The following is a 15,210-nucleotide window of genomic DNA, read 5'->3' as shown; positions in this document are numbered from 1 at the left end:
AGTACAAAATGTTATCACTTAGAAGGCGACCTTTTGGTGTGCTCTCTGTACTTGGTCCTCACGTACCACACACACACACACACACTCCTAAACCAGTTCATACTCAGCAAGATCATTTGATGAAATGATCCCTGAGGTCCTCTGGATCTATGATTTATTTGGAAATCTTTTCTAGCTTCTGTCGTGTTCACATACCCTTTGAGAAATCAGTAACCTCCTTGCTATGATGGATCATGAGTCATTATAGTAAGACTTTTTGCTCTACCAAAGTGGGAAAAAATTGGTCTGTTGGAGTCTGTGATTTATATTTTGCGTAACTATGGTTTGTTTTGTTTTGTTTTCATTTTTTAGGAGAGCACAAAAGTAGTGCAACCAATATTTTTGGGGAAAATTATTGAATATTTTGAAAACTATGATCCCCATAACAATGTAGCTCTGAATTGGGCCTATGGCTATGCTGCTGCTCTGTCCTTCTGTACTCTCATTTTGGCCATACTGCACCATCTATATTTTTATCATGTACAGTGCGTGGGAATGAAACTTCGAGTGGCCATGTGCCATATGATTTACCGGAAGGTGAGTGAATTTACGTGTTCCTTACTTTATATAATAGCAGTGTTCATGCCAAATTGTTTGTAAAACCCATTTATGTTTAAGTTGACTTCCTATTTAAAAGGTTCCTCTTCTGAACATTTCTTTAAAATGAATCATTTTGTAAAGCTGGAATTTGTAAAATCCTCTCATTTTCCTTTTCTTTCTAAGTATAATTGCATTACATTACATTTATTTCAAGGAAGCTATCCCAGGATATGGTATATTTCTCCTTATAAAGTCACATCAAGCCAAGTTGGAATTTTAATACTTCTAAACATAGGCTTGCTAGAAGCTCATACCATCATTTAGTTGAAAGTAATTTGTAAGTTATATTTTTGATAATTTGATGCCAATATATGATGCAGTGAGATTTTTTTCTTTCAATAAAGCCTGTGTTTAAAAGGAAACCTGGGCAAAAGACATTTTAAAACTGACTTGGTGTATAGTGATACAGGAAATTTCTCTATAAAATGAACTAATTATGAAGGTTATTCTCTGTATTTTGGCTAATTTTTAATGAGTCAGTTGATGGCTAAATTAATTTTTTGCTTATTAAAAAAATCAATGGAGTGTATGGCAACTAGACAAAAAGAGAACACTCCCCCTACCCAACATGATGATAGAATATTCTGTTGTCAGTGGGGTGGGGAACAGTTTGTTTCTGTAATTTGATGAGGAGGATAATATTTGTAACTGGAGATTATTTTCCACATTCACTACTTTAAGAAATATTGTCCACTTTAGATATTAGTGATTTCATATCTTAAACTCTTGATTTGCTTTTTAAATAAGATTCTTTGTCCAAATGTCTTTTCCATTATCTGATTTTGCAGTATAGTAGTAGAATCATAATGTTCTAGAATAAAATTGTAAAAAACTGAAAATGTTAGCATTCCACTTATAAGTTGCCAAATCAAGTTATATCTATGTTACAAGGTTGGTAATTTCTTAGTCCTGTTCATTGAAAATGATGGCAAAGGGGGCAGCTAGATGGCGCAGTGGATAGAGCACTGGCCCTGGATTCAGAAGGACCTGAGTTCAAATTTGGCCTCAGACACTTGACACTAGCTGTGTGACCCTGGGCAAGTCACTTAACCCCAATTGCCCCACCAAAATAAAAAAAAGAAAGAGAAAATGATGGCAAAGTTGCATGCAACCCAGTCTTGGTGGGATTAATAGTATTAGAATTTGTTTATTGTTTATCATCTTGGCCACTGATTATAGCTTGTTCCAGGTTGTTTAAACAGCTTACTGTTTGATTTTGGAATGACTGTTACATATCCTCACTTGTCTTACTTTTTAAAAAATTCTGATTTTAACAAACAAACTAAAATGAGCCCTTCCATATATACAGTGGAACTGAAGAAGAAGAAAAAAGGATTATATGTAAAAATATGAATCTGTTAGACCCAGCTAGCTTTTCTTTTTTTAAAGTATATATCTCTGACTTGTCTGTAATTTTGCACCTTTTTTCTGTTTTCTTTTGTACATTAAAAATGCTTAAATGACCTTTTCTTTGTTTGCTTTTTTTTTTTTTTTTTGGCTAACCTATCCCAATTCCCCCTCCACTTTTTTTTTTTGGGGGGGGGCGGTAATGAGGGTTAAGTGGCTTGCCCAGGGTCACACAGCTAGTAAGTGTCAAGTGTCTGAGGCCAGATTTGAACTTAGGTCCTCCTGAATCCAGGGCTGGTGCTTTATCCACTGTGCCACCTAGCTGCCCCACCCCCTCCACCTTTAAACTTCCCCACTGAAAAAGAAAGAAAAACAAAACCATTGTAACAAATACTATACATATGAGCTAATCAATATTTGTTAACCCCCTCCTATGTTCCTTTACTTTGCTAGGTACTGGAGATACGTGTACACACATATATAAATATATACACATATACATAGACACATACATACATATATAATGCACACATATATAATCCATATATGTATACATCCAGGTCTAGCCGCTATAAGCATGGATATATGACATTGTTCTGTAATTCTTAGTATGCTTTAATGATTTAGTAAAGGAGACAAGATGGAGATTGTAGTTGTGCAAGGCTCTCTGGCCTGGTGAGTTGTTGTTCACCTGTTTTTCTTCCTGTTTCCACTAATACCTTGGAAAGTAGTCCTTTTAGCCTTTGGGAAATCTGATCTACCTTGGCTCATTTGCTTATTTGAATGCAAGCTTCTCCCTAAGGTATTAATTTGCTGGGTAGCTTATCATAACATAATTGTCCCTTGAAGAAGTTGAGAAAATGATCTCAAAAATTCACACGAAATATAAGAAACATGGGAATGCTAAATTTCCCTATGAACTAAATTCTTATTTCTAGTAACATGCTGGAAATGGATAAATAAGATTCTTCATCCTTTCATATGGCTTAGTCCCTAGGGCTGAAAATTGGTGTCATGGCAAAGCATAAAGACCTTTCTCTGTGCTGTACCTTAGTGTTTGTGACTTTTCCTTCTGATGGTACCTTGTCTTAATCCTGATGCCTGGGAGATAATTAAGTTGGATTACATCAACAGGGTGACAGATAAATTATTAGGAGGTTGTGGTTTTGAATAGCACCGTGGAAAATGTACCTTGCTAAGCTTACTGAACACATACGCATGTCGAGAGCTCCTTGGCATTCACCTTCAATTTTTGATCTGTAACTCCTTTTGATCTTTTTCTATTTCTATACTACTTGTGGGTTATATAATGGAAAGTTAAATTAGTTTGAGTCATACATTTTTTCAGTTCTCATTCGTTTGTTCATTCACAGTGCCTGTGATGTGAGTTTTCAGAAGCTCCTTGAATCAACCAAGGAGTCTTCTTTTGAATGTAGAGGGGGCATTTCTCTTACTTCTCTTGCCAATAAAAGTGGCCCACAATACCGTAGTCAATCCTGGGTTGATTATTGAAATATTTATTTCTTTAAGTCTGAAATAAGTGAGTGAAAATGTCAGCAACTGAACTATCACTTATAAAAATGTTTACAGGTAAAAATAAAGTGGTGACAGCAACAAAGAAACAGAGAAGTAAGATTATGAATTAAAAATTTGTTGAGCAAACATAAGTGGGTCATGGATGCAGAGCCATGTACTAGGCACTATAAATCTAGTTTGAATTAGTAATGTTACAGCTATTCATTCATATGACTACCCGTCTTGTATTCGGAATTTATAGAGAGTATAATGAAGGGCATTCTAAGCTTTTAGATTCAGTTAGTGGGTCCCTGATTCCAATAAAAAAGGGTGGTAATGTCATTCCTGTTTTTACAGATAAGAAATTTATATCTATATCTGTATCTGTATCTATTTATAAATCTGTATATATTTATAGGTGCATATATGTATGTTTACACACATACACACACATATATAATATGCTAAAATACCTTCCACTACTTGGTAGCTTTTTATTCTCCATTTTTAGATTCAATTATTTGAATGAGAAATTTAAATTATAACTCATATAGGGATAACAGAATACATACCATATGTTTATATTTATAAATGTGTGTATGCATGTATATGATTGTATATGCACATACATGTGCGAAGACATATGTGTGGGTATATATATATATATATGCATACATATACATATATGAAATCCCTGACACGGGAATCAAGGCATATCATGGCATAATTCTTTTCACATGCTCAATTAACTGGTGGCAGAGGTAGGGTTATTAAATAGGTCTCTTGACTCTTTACTGTTCAGTTCATAGGCCTTTACTCCTTATCTTGTTAGACTGGTTTGCACACTTGAGCTGTACTTGTTACTTTCATTCAGCCTGTTTCAAAACAGAGGTCATTTGATAGTTTCTGCAGCAACTCTGGGCTAACACTTACTCAAAGCAGGAAACAGAGTGAAGCTCACGTGGAGAGCATGATAAATCTGACTAGATCCTCCCCTGGCCGAAACACAGGCATCGCCATTCTGGGTAGTGTCAGTTGTTCATCTGGCCTGGTATTTATTCTGTATGTGATAGTGATGGCAAGAGATGGTTAGTTGAAAACAGCACAATTATCCTTCTTAGCATCAATCTGACTCAATCAGTAAACATTTTGATGCTATTTCAAGATGTCTGAAGCATATTTGGAGATAGTGACTTTTTTTAAGCAATCAGGATTAAGTGGTTTGCCCAGGGTCATCTAGCTAGTAAGCCAGTGAGGCTGGATTTGAACTCATGTCCTCTTGATTCTAGGGCCAGTGCTCTATCTGCTGTGCCATCTAGCTGTCCTGAGGTAGTGACTTTTGTTAGTTACTTCCTTTTGAAAAACAGTTCTTTTTATATGTCATAATTTATCTTTTCCTTTATCCTATTTCTAGAATTCTATAATTTGATGAATAGCTCTGTTTTTACCTTTTTTTAGTGCTGCAGTAAAAGGAATGACTGGGAGTCAGAAAACCTGGATTTGAATATTTACTTTGCAAATTAATTTTTCTGGTCCTTCTGCCTCTCTGGCTCTTAACTCCTTCATCTCTAAAAAGTGGGGCTTAGACTTGATGACTAGTGTCTCTTCAAACTTGTATGGTCATTCCATTCATGTTTTGATAACAGTCATTTATATCTCCCACTCACCTTTTATTTTTTTTTTTAGATAAAGAGTCCCATTTTTTGCACAAAAAATCTTTTTGTTTGGCCTGTCCTCTTGTGGCAACCCCTCTCTACTTGATCTTTGTAGTTTACCCTTCTGTTCAGAAATGTCTTTCTTGAGATGCTGTGTGGGTACACCGTGGTTTTAGATGAAGATAATGTTCCCTCTATTGTTTCCACTGCAATTCAACAAGGTGCTGAACAAATGAAATGGACAGCTTGATTCATTTTGTCTTAAGTCACCTGTGCATGAAAATGTATTAAATTGTGCCTTAAATTGTGTGGAATTTTCTAATGAGAGTCTACCTATAATACATAATGAGAATGAACAATGTTAAACTATTTATTTGCTGTCCCATGTTTTATGTTGCCATCCTGTCATGATTGGATTTGATCCATGAACACCACAAAGGAAGGAGCTCTATATCCAAAGACAGTTTTTAAAAGTTTTCTAGATTTCTAAGGGGTTGCTAAAAGGAGTTAAAAAGTTTTGATTCCTTCAAACAACCGGAGACAATCTTTTTATTCTAATACTCAAGAGAAGCTCTACTGCAATTGAAGAGAAGAGATTTTTGGAAGAATTAATTCTCTGAAATGCCATTGCTTTATTTATCATTGTCTTCATTGACTCTGTGGAAAGAATACAAGACTAAGTTTGAAAGACCTGAAACCTGGGGGAGATTATTTATCTGTAGGTCATGAAGCATAGTCATCAAGGCAGTGACTCTGATCTGAAGTAATCATAGCCAGTATTTTCCAAGCTGTTAGAACTTTTGATGAAGTCCAAAAAGGTCATGACTCCAAGGTAAGAAAGGCAAGATAGGGAAAAATCATTCAAGTTCAGGCAAAGGCTAAAATTATATTTATATTACTGAGGAAGTTGCTGAATTGTACCTTAGAGTCTGTCTCTTTTTAAAAGCATGTTTTTATCTTTTAACATAGGTCTTGCTACCTTCTGAATTTTAAAAAATAAAATATATTTTTAAAAAAATTTCATTTTGGGGGCAGCTAGGTGGCACAATGGATAGAGCACCGGCCCTGGAGTCAGGAGTACCTGAGTTCAAATGCGGCCTCAGACACATAACACTTACTAGCTGTGTGACCCTGGGCAAGTCACTTAACCCCAATTGCCTCACTAAAAATAAATAAATAAATAAAAAGAAATTAGCTAGTTTAAAAAAATTTCATTTTAAGAAATAGCTGTAAAATTTATGTCTTAAACAGGTAAATAAGCACTTTACAGCTTAGTAATTCAAACCTTGTATTTAAGATACTTTCCACTGCTTGCCAGGGTTTTTTTTTCTTCCAGTTTTAGATTCAATCTTTTGAATGAATAAGAAATTTAAACTATACCCCATATGACAATAGCATAAAATGCCATTTTCAGCCTCTAGTATTATAAGCCAAATAGCTCTCTCGTGAATACAGACTGTACCAGGTGTTCAAAATTGGTATTGATTGCTCATTCAGAAAATAAATGGTAAACTTTAGAGTTTTAAATCAATATCACCACAGGTAAATTAGGAGAGGAATAGAATAGTTTACCTTTCAGATCTCTGGAAAAGAGAACAGTTTATGACCAAACAGGAGATAGAGAATATTATGAAATGCAAAATGTAAGACTTTGATTACATTAAATTAAAAAGTTTTTGTACAAACAGAAGCAATGCATCCAAAATTCAAAGGGAGGCAGAAAGCTGGGAAACAATTTTTATAGCCAGTACTTCTGATAAAGGCCTCATTTCTAAAATATATTGGGAATTAAATAAAATTTATAAGAATCCAAGTCATTCCCCAATTGAGAAATGGTCAAAGGATATGAACAGGCAGTTTTCTGATGAAGAAATCAAAGCTATTTATTGCCATATGAAAAAATGCTCTAAATCACTATTGATTAGAGAAATGCAAATTAAAACAACTCTGAGGTACCACTTCACACCTATCAGATTGACTAATATGACAAAAAAGGAAAATAATAAATGTTGCAGAAGCTGTGGGAAAATTGGAACACTAATGCATTGTTGGTGGAGCTGTGAACTGATCCAGCCATTCTGGAGAGCAATTTGGAACTATGCCCAAAGGGCTATAAAGCTGTGCTTTGACCCAGCAATACCACTTTTGGGTCTTTTTCCCAAAGAGATAATAAAAAAGGGAAAAGGACCCACATATACAAAAAAATGTATAGCTGCTCTTTTTGTGGTAGCAAGGAATTGGAAATTGAGGGGCTGCCCATCAATTGGGGAATGGCTGAAGAAGTTGTGGTATATGAATGTAATGGAATTCTATTGTGCTGTAAGAAACAATGAGCAGGAGGAGTTCAGAGAAACCTAGAAGGACTTGCATTAACTGATGATGAGTGAAATGAGCAGAACCAGGAGAACATTGTGCTCAGTATCAACAACATTGTGTGTTGATCAACTGTGATAGACTTGATTCTTTTCAGCAATACAGTGGTCCAAGATAGTTCCAAAGGACTCATGATGGAAAAGACTCTCCAAATCCAAAAAAAAAACAAATTGTGGAATATGGATGCAGATTGAACCATATTATTTCTTTTGTTTTCAGTGCTGCTGTTTTTCTTTTTAGAGGTTTTTACTTTTTGCTCTGATTCTTCTCTTATAATATGACTAATGCAGAAGTATGTTTAATGTTATTGTACATATGTAACCTATATCAGATTACTTGCTGTCTTGGGGAGGGAGGAGGGAGGGGAGGAAGGGAGAAAAATTTGAAACCAGAACTCTTATAAAAACAAATGTTGAAAACTATCTCTACATGTAACTGGAAAATAATAAAATACTTTTATAATTTAAAAAATCAATATCAGCTATTATATTACTATTCAGATGTAATTATTGGAGGCAGGGAGGTGGGTCAGTGGATAGAGCATTGGGCCAGGAGTCAAGAAGACGTGCGTTTAAAGCTGGCCTTAGATACTGTGGTAAAAAGTTTTAATAGTCGGTTAGATAATGGAGAGATGCCAGGTTTTTTTTAGGACCACCCTTTCGGGGAGGAGACCAACGGCATGAGCTACGCACGCCAGTCCGCCTGCTGCGCATGTCAGACTGCCTGCTAGCACTCCACTTCCGGGGTGCGAGCTTAAAAGGCAAGGAGAGAACGGAAGTGGGAGTTTTTTCCTGCTCTGCTGGTCTCCTGACTGTGCTGCACAGACGGTCTCTCTCTCCCAAAAGGTGGCCTTCGACTTTTGGTGAGTTTTATACAGAATATAGACTAAGCCTAGACTTAAGATGATTTGTATTGTGTTTCTACTTTCCTATCCTTCTAATCAATATCACCTTGTGACTACCATACAATAAACCAGAAGCTTCTTCCATTTACCAGTCTGGGAGATAAATTAAGGGAAAGGTTAAGTAGGGGAGATTTATGATCTAATATCCAATTTTAATCTCACAGTTTGGTGACCACGAAGGGACCTTAAGGACCCTCCCACCCTCCCTAGTTTGGCCATGAGCCACCTAATTTAGTGGACTTTCTCTTAAATACCCCCACTGACTTTACCTCATTTGCCTAATCTCCCTTGCTTTAAGCCTCTAAAAGCCTTGCTTTAAACAGAAAAGCCAGCCCAGTTTAAAGGGCAAGATGCTCGAATATTCTACTATCCCTTTGATTTTTCTCATGGGAATGTATTGGGACAGCATAACGTCCTGACTTAGAGGAATAGTTTACTCAATGGTCCTTCATAACATTATTGGTTTTTTCCTCATTCAGGCAGCTAGATGGCGCAGTGGTTAAAGCACCGGCCCTGGATTCAGGAGTACCTGAGTTCAAATCCGGCCTCAGACACTTGACACTTACTAGCTGTGTGACCCTGGGCAAGTCACTCTAAACTAAGGTAGACTTCTGCTCTGCCTTTTTCTCCATACCAGTACATGAGGACTTCCAATATTTATTTGCTTTTACCTGGAAAAATAGACAGTGGACCTGGACTAGACTCCCACAGGGATTTGTAGATAGTCCCACATTATTTTCCCAAATTTTACAGCAGGATCTGGCCTCCATTACCTTTAAAGGCTCCACACTAGTATAATATGTTGATGACTTACTTTTGGCCTCTCCTAATGCTGAAATTTGTCAGGAAGATAGCCGTCACTTACTGTTGGAGCTGCACAAGAGAGGACACAAGGTTTCCAAGTCAAAGGTACAATGGTGTTTGCCCCAGGTAGAATATTTAGGATTTATTTTGGCTGCTGGAACTCGCTCTGTCTCTTCTAAGCGAGTCCAGGCCATTCAACAACTGTCTGCCCCCACTACTAAGAGGCAGTTGAGAGCCATTCTGGGAGCAGCCGGGTACTGTAGACAATGGATACCCTCTTTTGGTGAAATTACTAAACCTCTCATAGCTCTAACAAAAAGTTCTGTCCCAGACATTTTACAATTGGATCCTCAGCATCTCTCAGCCATAAAGGAATTAAAACAGGCCTTGTTATCAGCACCTGCCCTAGGACTACCAGATTATAGTAAGCCTTTCACTCTCTTTGTGCATGAACATAGCGGGGTGGCTTCTGGAGTTCTGACTCAATCACTGGGGCCTAACCAACGCCCTATAGCCTACTATTCAACTCAGCTGGACCCTGTAGCGGCTGGAGCGCCACCTTGCCTTAGGGCAGTGGCGGCCACAGCCCTTTTGGTAGAAAAAGCCTCTGATTTGGTCCTAGGTAACCCTCTAACAGTGCAATGCCCTCACGAAGTAGGGGCTCTCTTACTACGTCACAGGACACAAGCCTTTTCAGATCAAAGGCTGGCTAAGTATGAAATAACCCTGTTAGGTAATGAGAATATCACTTTAAAACGCTGCACAATTCTCAATCCAGCAACGCTACTCCCTAACTTAGCATTCTCGGGGGAACCATTGCACGACTGTGCTTCTTTAGTTGATATGACTGAAAAACCCCATGATGATCTTTTTGATACACCTTTAGAAAACCCTGATCTTGTCCTCTATACAGATGGTTCCTCATTTATGAGAGAGGGAACCCGTTTTACTGGAGCTGCTGTAGTTTCTGATTATGACACCCTCTGGGCAGCTTCTCTGCCTTCCCATTTTAGTGCACAGGCTGCTGAACTTGTGACTCTTACACAGGCCTGTAATATAGCCAAAGGTAAGAGTGCCACTATTTTTACTGACTCGAAATATGGCTTTGGCATATGCCACTTTATTGGTATGATTTGGCGTCAACGAGGCTTCCTAACATCCTTGGGCAAGGCTATTGCCAATGGGGACCTTATCAAGGACCTCTTAGATGCCCTGAAACTGCCTTCTTCCCTAGCCATTGTACATTTCCCTGCCCACACAGGGAATAGTGATCCTGTTTCAAAGGGAAATGCACAAGCTGATTCTGCAGCCAAGCTTGCTGCATTAGAAGCTCCTGAACATGTATTTAACCTTTCACCTTCTGAGGATATTCCTTCCAACCTAACCTATGATGATTCTGAAGTAGAAAAGTGGAAAAAGAAATTTAAGGCGAAACAGATCAATGGCATCTAGGTGTCTCCGGAAGGTAAGCCACTTCTTCCCCGGAAATTCTACCACCAGGTATGCCTCTCTGTTCACAGAAAAGGCCATTTTGGTACACAAGGCATTGTAGACTCTATTAAGAGAACCTGGATAGCACCAGGTGTGACTAATACAGCATCTCGAATCTGCTCGGGCTGCTCCACATGTCAATCTTATAATCAGTATGCTTTTAAGGCCAAAGCTTATGGAGGGCGTCCTCTAGCATATACACCTTTTGAGCGCTTACAAATTGATTATATTACTATGCCAAAAGCAGGACATTATAAATTTTGTCTTGTTATAGTTGATCAGCTCACTCGGTGGGTGGAGGCCTTTCCCAGCCCCCGAGCCACAGCTGCTTTTGTTGCCAAAATTCTTCTTAAAGAGACAGTACCTCGTTTTGGCCCACCAGCCCGCATCGATTCTGACAAAGGCACACTTTTCACTGATTCGATTTTATCCCAAATCTACTCTTTCTTGGGAGTGACTCCAAAATTCCACACGCCCTACCATCCACAAAGTTCAGGCCAAGTTGAACATATGAATAAAGAGCTTAAGAGTATGATTGACAAATTATGTACTGAAACCCATTTGAAATGGCCTGATGTTCTACCATTGGCATTATTCTATCTACGCAGTAGACCAAGAGGAGAACTTCATATATCTCCTTATGAAATGCTTTTTGGTCACCTTCCTATCCAAGCTAAAACTTTTACCCCAGTTTATATATCACTGGTGGGAGGTGATACTTCTGTTGCCTCCTATATACAGGAATTACAAACCAGGCTATGTGAACTCCATGAGGCAGGAGCTGTGGTCCAGGCAGGCCCATTAGACTTTTCATTGCACAGCCTCAACCCAGGAGATAAAATATATGTAAAGAATTTTCAGAGAACCAGTGGAACCCAACCTGCCTGGGAAGGACCTTTTCAGGTATTATTGACAACTCCTACTGCCATTAAAATTGGTGAAAAAGACTCATGGATTCATTGCTCTCATGTAAAGCCTGCACCATTCATAGGTGAAGAGATTTCAGATAGACCTGAGGTAGACGCTAAAGAGCTAAAAACCCTAACGATAGGAACTGTTAAAGAGCAAAGAGAGTCCAGAGGAAATAGGCAGTTCCCATTTGATAATCCCACTGATCAGTTAAATGCTTTGGGACTCAGTCTTCGTAAAGTATCAGGAGATGGAAATTGCCTTTTTAGGGCTTTAGAAGACCAGCTAGAAGGTCACTGTAGAAATCATCTCAGACATAGACAAGAAGCTGCTTCTTATATGATTAACCATAGACAAGAGTTTGAGTCTTTTAGAGTAAATGACTCCCCTTTTCAGGAATATGTTGACGAATTAAAGAAATTTGGAAAGTGGGGAGGAAATGATACAATTGTAGCATTTGCTAAGTAGCATCAGCTGAATGTGGTAGTTCATCAGTTAAATCAGCCTTTATTGAAAATCAGTGGCACAGACAAAACTGATGCTAGAGAACTCCACATTTTCTACCATAAAGAACATTATGACAGCATTAGAAAGATCAATGACAATTCAGAAACCCCTGCCACTTTGGCATGCAGAGAATTGGGGAACCAGTTAAAACAATGTGGCATACCCCAAACTCTAGCAGCTTAAATACCTTAAAATTTAACAAGCATTTCCTTCTACAGGCAAAAGCACTGAAGCATATGGCCTAGTTTTCTGGCCCACCTCAATTTCTCCCACCCTTTCCCTACCCTATACCTATTTTTTTTCTAAACCTTTTTTTTGTTTTGTTTTGTTTTGACTTTTGAAAGGCACTGAAAAGACCTGGAATTCACCACACCTTTAAGTTCTTTAAGAGCACAAAAGTGTGCTTAGCAAATCGTTTGCTTTTTATTTTTGGTTTTTGGTTTTGCTTTGTTTTTTGACTTTTGTTTCTTTTGCTTTTCTTTAAAACTAAACTAAGTGACTTTTCAAAGACATTTTAAGTATATGCTGTGGGTGAGGCCATTGGGCCTCAGAAGCTACCAGAATTCTTTTTTTTTTACTCTTTCTTTTTGAAAGAGGGTTATTGAACCCTATTGCTTGATACCTCACTGAAAACGTTGAATATTGAATCTTGCTAATTGAAGTCTTATTTCTTTTTGATGAATTAATCACCACTTTAAGTATCTGCTTATACTAGAGAATTCATGTATAAGATGATGTGGTCTACTTGCTAAAAGATTATGTAATAATGTCTAAAAGAAGATTATGTAACAATGTCTAATATAATCAGCTATTTATATTCGTTTATTATGTATATGTCATTATACTCTGGGTATGGTTTGGAATTATTGTATATATCACTAATATTTTCTCAGTTATGCAGCATAGCACGCATTTTTACCATCATACTGTCTTTGGTGAAATTAATATGAGATTTTGGAAGTATGGAAACTTATCATTTCAGAGACTAACTTGCTGTGAACTCTGATGCAGGCCCTGGAGAGAATATATGTGCAACAAAAGGAGAGACAGGTATACGTAAGTCCATGGTTTGCTTATGATGGTGACTATGTAGAGCACAATTACTAGGCACAGTCCAGTATTCATCCTCTCTCCCTCCTAATTTAACTGAACTTATTTATCTTTTTATCTCACTCAGTTGAACTCACCTGTGGCCTAGCACAAACACTGGCTGTCTCAGAACCATGAGATATGGTATGATAACCTTTCCATAACATTTTCAGGTGTCATGAACACATACTAAATTTGGCTTTGATCCAGACACATGATGGTAAAAAGTGTTACAGATTGCATAACTACCTCAACCCTCTATTAGAAGTCTAAGGATATAAAGGAGGGAATGTAATGGAATTTATTAATTTGATCATTGACAATGCTATGCTAAGGTTTAGTAAAAATACAGCAATTCAAACAGTTAAAGAAGAGAATCCAGCTTTCCAGACCAGAGTCCAGAATCCAGTTTTTCCAGACCAGAATCCAGACCAGAATCCAAAATCCAGTTTCCTCCTGATGACATCTTACCACTTCAAGAAGACAAGAGAACTCAGAGACTTTATATGTTTTGTTAGTTTTTACTATCTCCTTTCTGTTATAATATACACTATCTGTAACATGTACTCTCTGCAGAGGTTCTCCCTTTGCAAGACTAATGTCAAAGCGTCGGTTCATGAGGACAAAAAAAATCGCCCCTCTGGACAAAACTTTCCTCTCTTCCTTTTCTATATTGTTGTTCACATATTATTAGTTAGCAATAGTTATTATATTCTTTTTACTGTTCCGTCAAGGAAGTATTTTGTTTCTTGAGGAACAAAAGGGGGGAATGTGGTAAAAAGTTTTAACAGTCGGTTAGATAATGGAGAGATGCCAGTTTTTTTTTAGGACCACCCTTTTCGGGGAGGAGACCAACGGCATGAGTTACGCACGCCAGTCCGCCTGCTGCGCATGTCAGACTGCCTGCTAGCACTCCACTTCCGGGGTGCAAGCTTAAAAGGCAAGGAGAGAACGGAAGTGGGAGTTTTTTCCTGCTCTGCTGGTCTCCTGACTGTGCTGCACAGACGGTCTCTCTCTCCCAAAAGGTGGCCTTCGACTTTTGGTGAGTTTTATATGGAATATAGACTAAGCTTAGACTTAAGATGATTTGTATTGTGTTTCTACTTTCCTATCCTTCTAATCAATATCACCTTGTGACTACCATACAATAAACCAGAAGCTTCTTCCATTTACTAGTCTGGGAGATAAATTAAGGGAAAGGTTAAGTAGGGGAGATTTATGATCTAATATCCAATTTTAATCTCACAATACTTATTACTGTTTGATCCCAGACGGGTCACTTAACCTCTGTTTGCCTTAATCCACTGGAAAACAAAATGGCAAACTACCATTATCTTTGCCAAGAAACCCCCATGGATATTATTGGTATGATATGGTACATGGGGTCAGGAAGAGTCAGCCATGACTAAATGCCTGAACAACAAAAATAACTATTGATTACCAAAATCACGAAAGAAATCATTCATGTCCTCAAAGAACTTGTGGTCTAATTAGACATAATCCTTCTCTCTGTCTCTCTCACTCTCACTCACTCACTCCCCCATGTACATATGCATATACATATATACATATACACATATGTATACACACCCACACCCACAAATACTATCTCCCTCTACAGAATTTAAACTCCTTGAGGACTGGGATTGGTTTTTGTTTTATCTTTGTATTGCCCTGGTATTAGGCACATAGCTTTTCCTTCCTTCCTTCCTTCCTTCCTTCCTTCCTTCCTTCCTTCCTTCCTTCCTTCCTTCCTTCCTTCCTTCCTTCCTTCCTCCATCCATCCATTCATTCATTTGTATTTCAGATGTCATCTCCTCCATGTTGCTTTTCCTGATCCCATTAACTGAAAGTAATTACTCCCTCAAATTTTCCTAAAGCATTTTTTGGTCAGAATTTCTCCTTTACTCCCTGACAATATGCAAAAGTTCATTCCTTGTATTGGTATTTCAACTGTAGGGGCAGCTTGGTGGTGCA

The 15,210-nt window shown here is 37.8% G+C and overlaps 1 protein-coding gene across 1 annotated transcript in view; it reads left to right on the top strand.

The window, feature by feature from the left end:
- The window catches only part of ABCC4 (ATP binding cassette subfamily C member 4), a 280,662-nt gene that overhangs the window by 58,196 nt on the left and 207,256 nt on the right, over positions 1-15,210 (top strand). Inside the window, exon 4 of the mRNA XM_043990550.1 lies at positions 352-576. Within this exon, the coding sequence (XP_043846485.1) occupies positions 352-576 (225 nt within the window). The remainder of the gene's footprint in view (positions 1-351; positions 577-15,210) is intronic.

This window comes from Dromiciops gliroides, chromosome 3 (assembly GCF_019393635.1).
Source record: "Dromiciops gliroides isolate mDroGli1 chromosome 3, mDroGli1.pri, whole genome shotgun sequence".
NCBI classification, from domain to species: domain Eukaryota; kingdom Metazoa; phylum Chordata; class Mammalia; order Microbiotheria; family Microbiotheriidae; genus Dromiciops; species Dromiciops gliroides.
The sequence above is the reverse complement of the archived record's forward strand: the minus strand, read 5'-3'. Positions and strand labels throughout refer to the sequence as shown.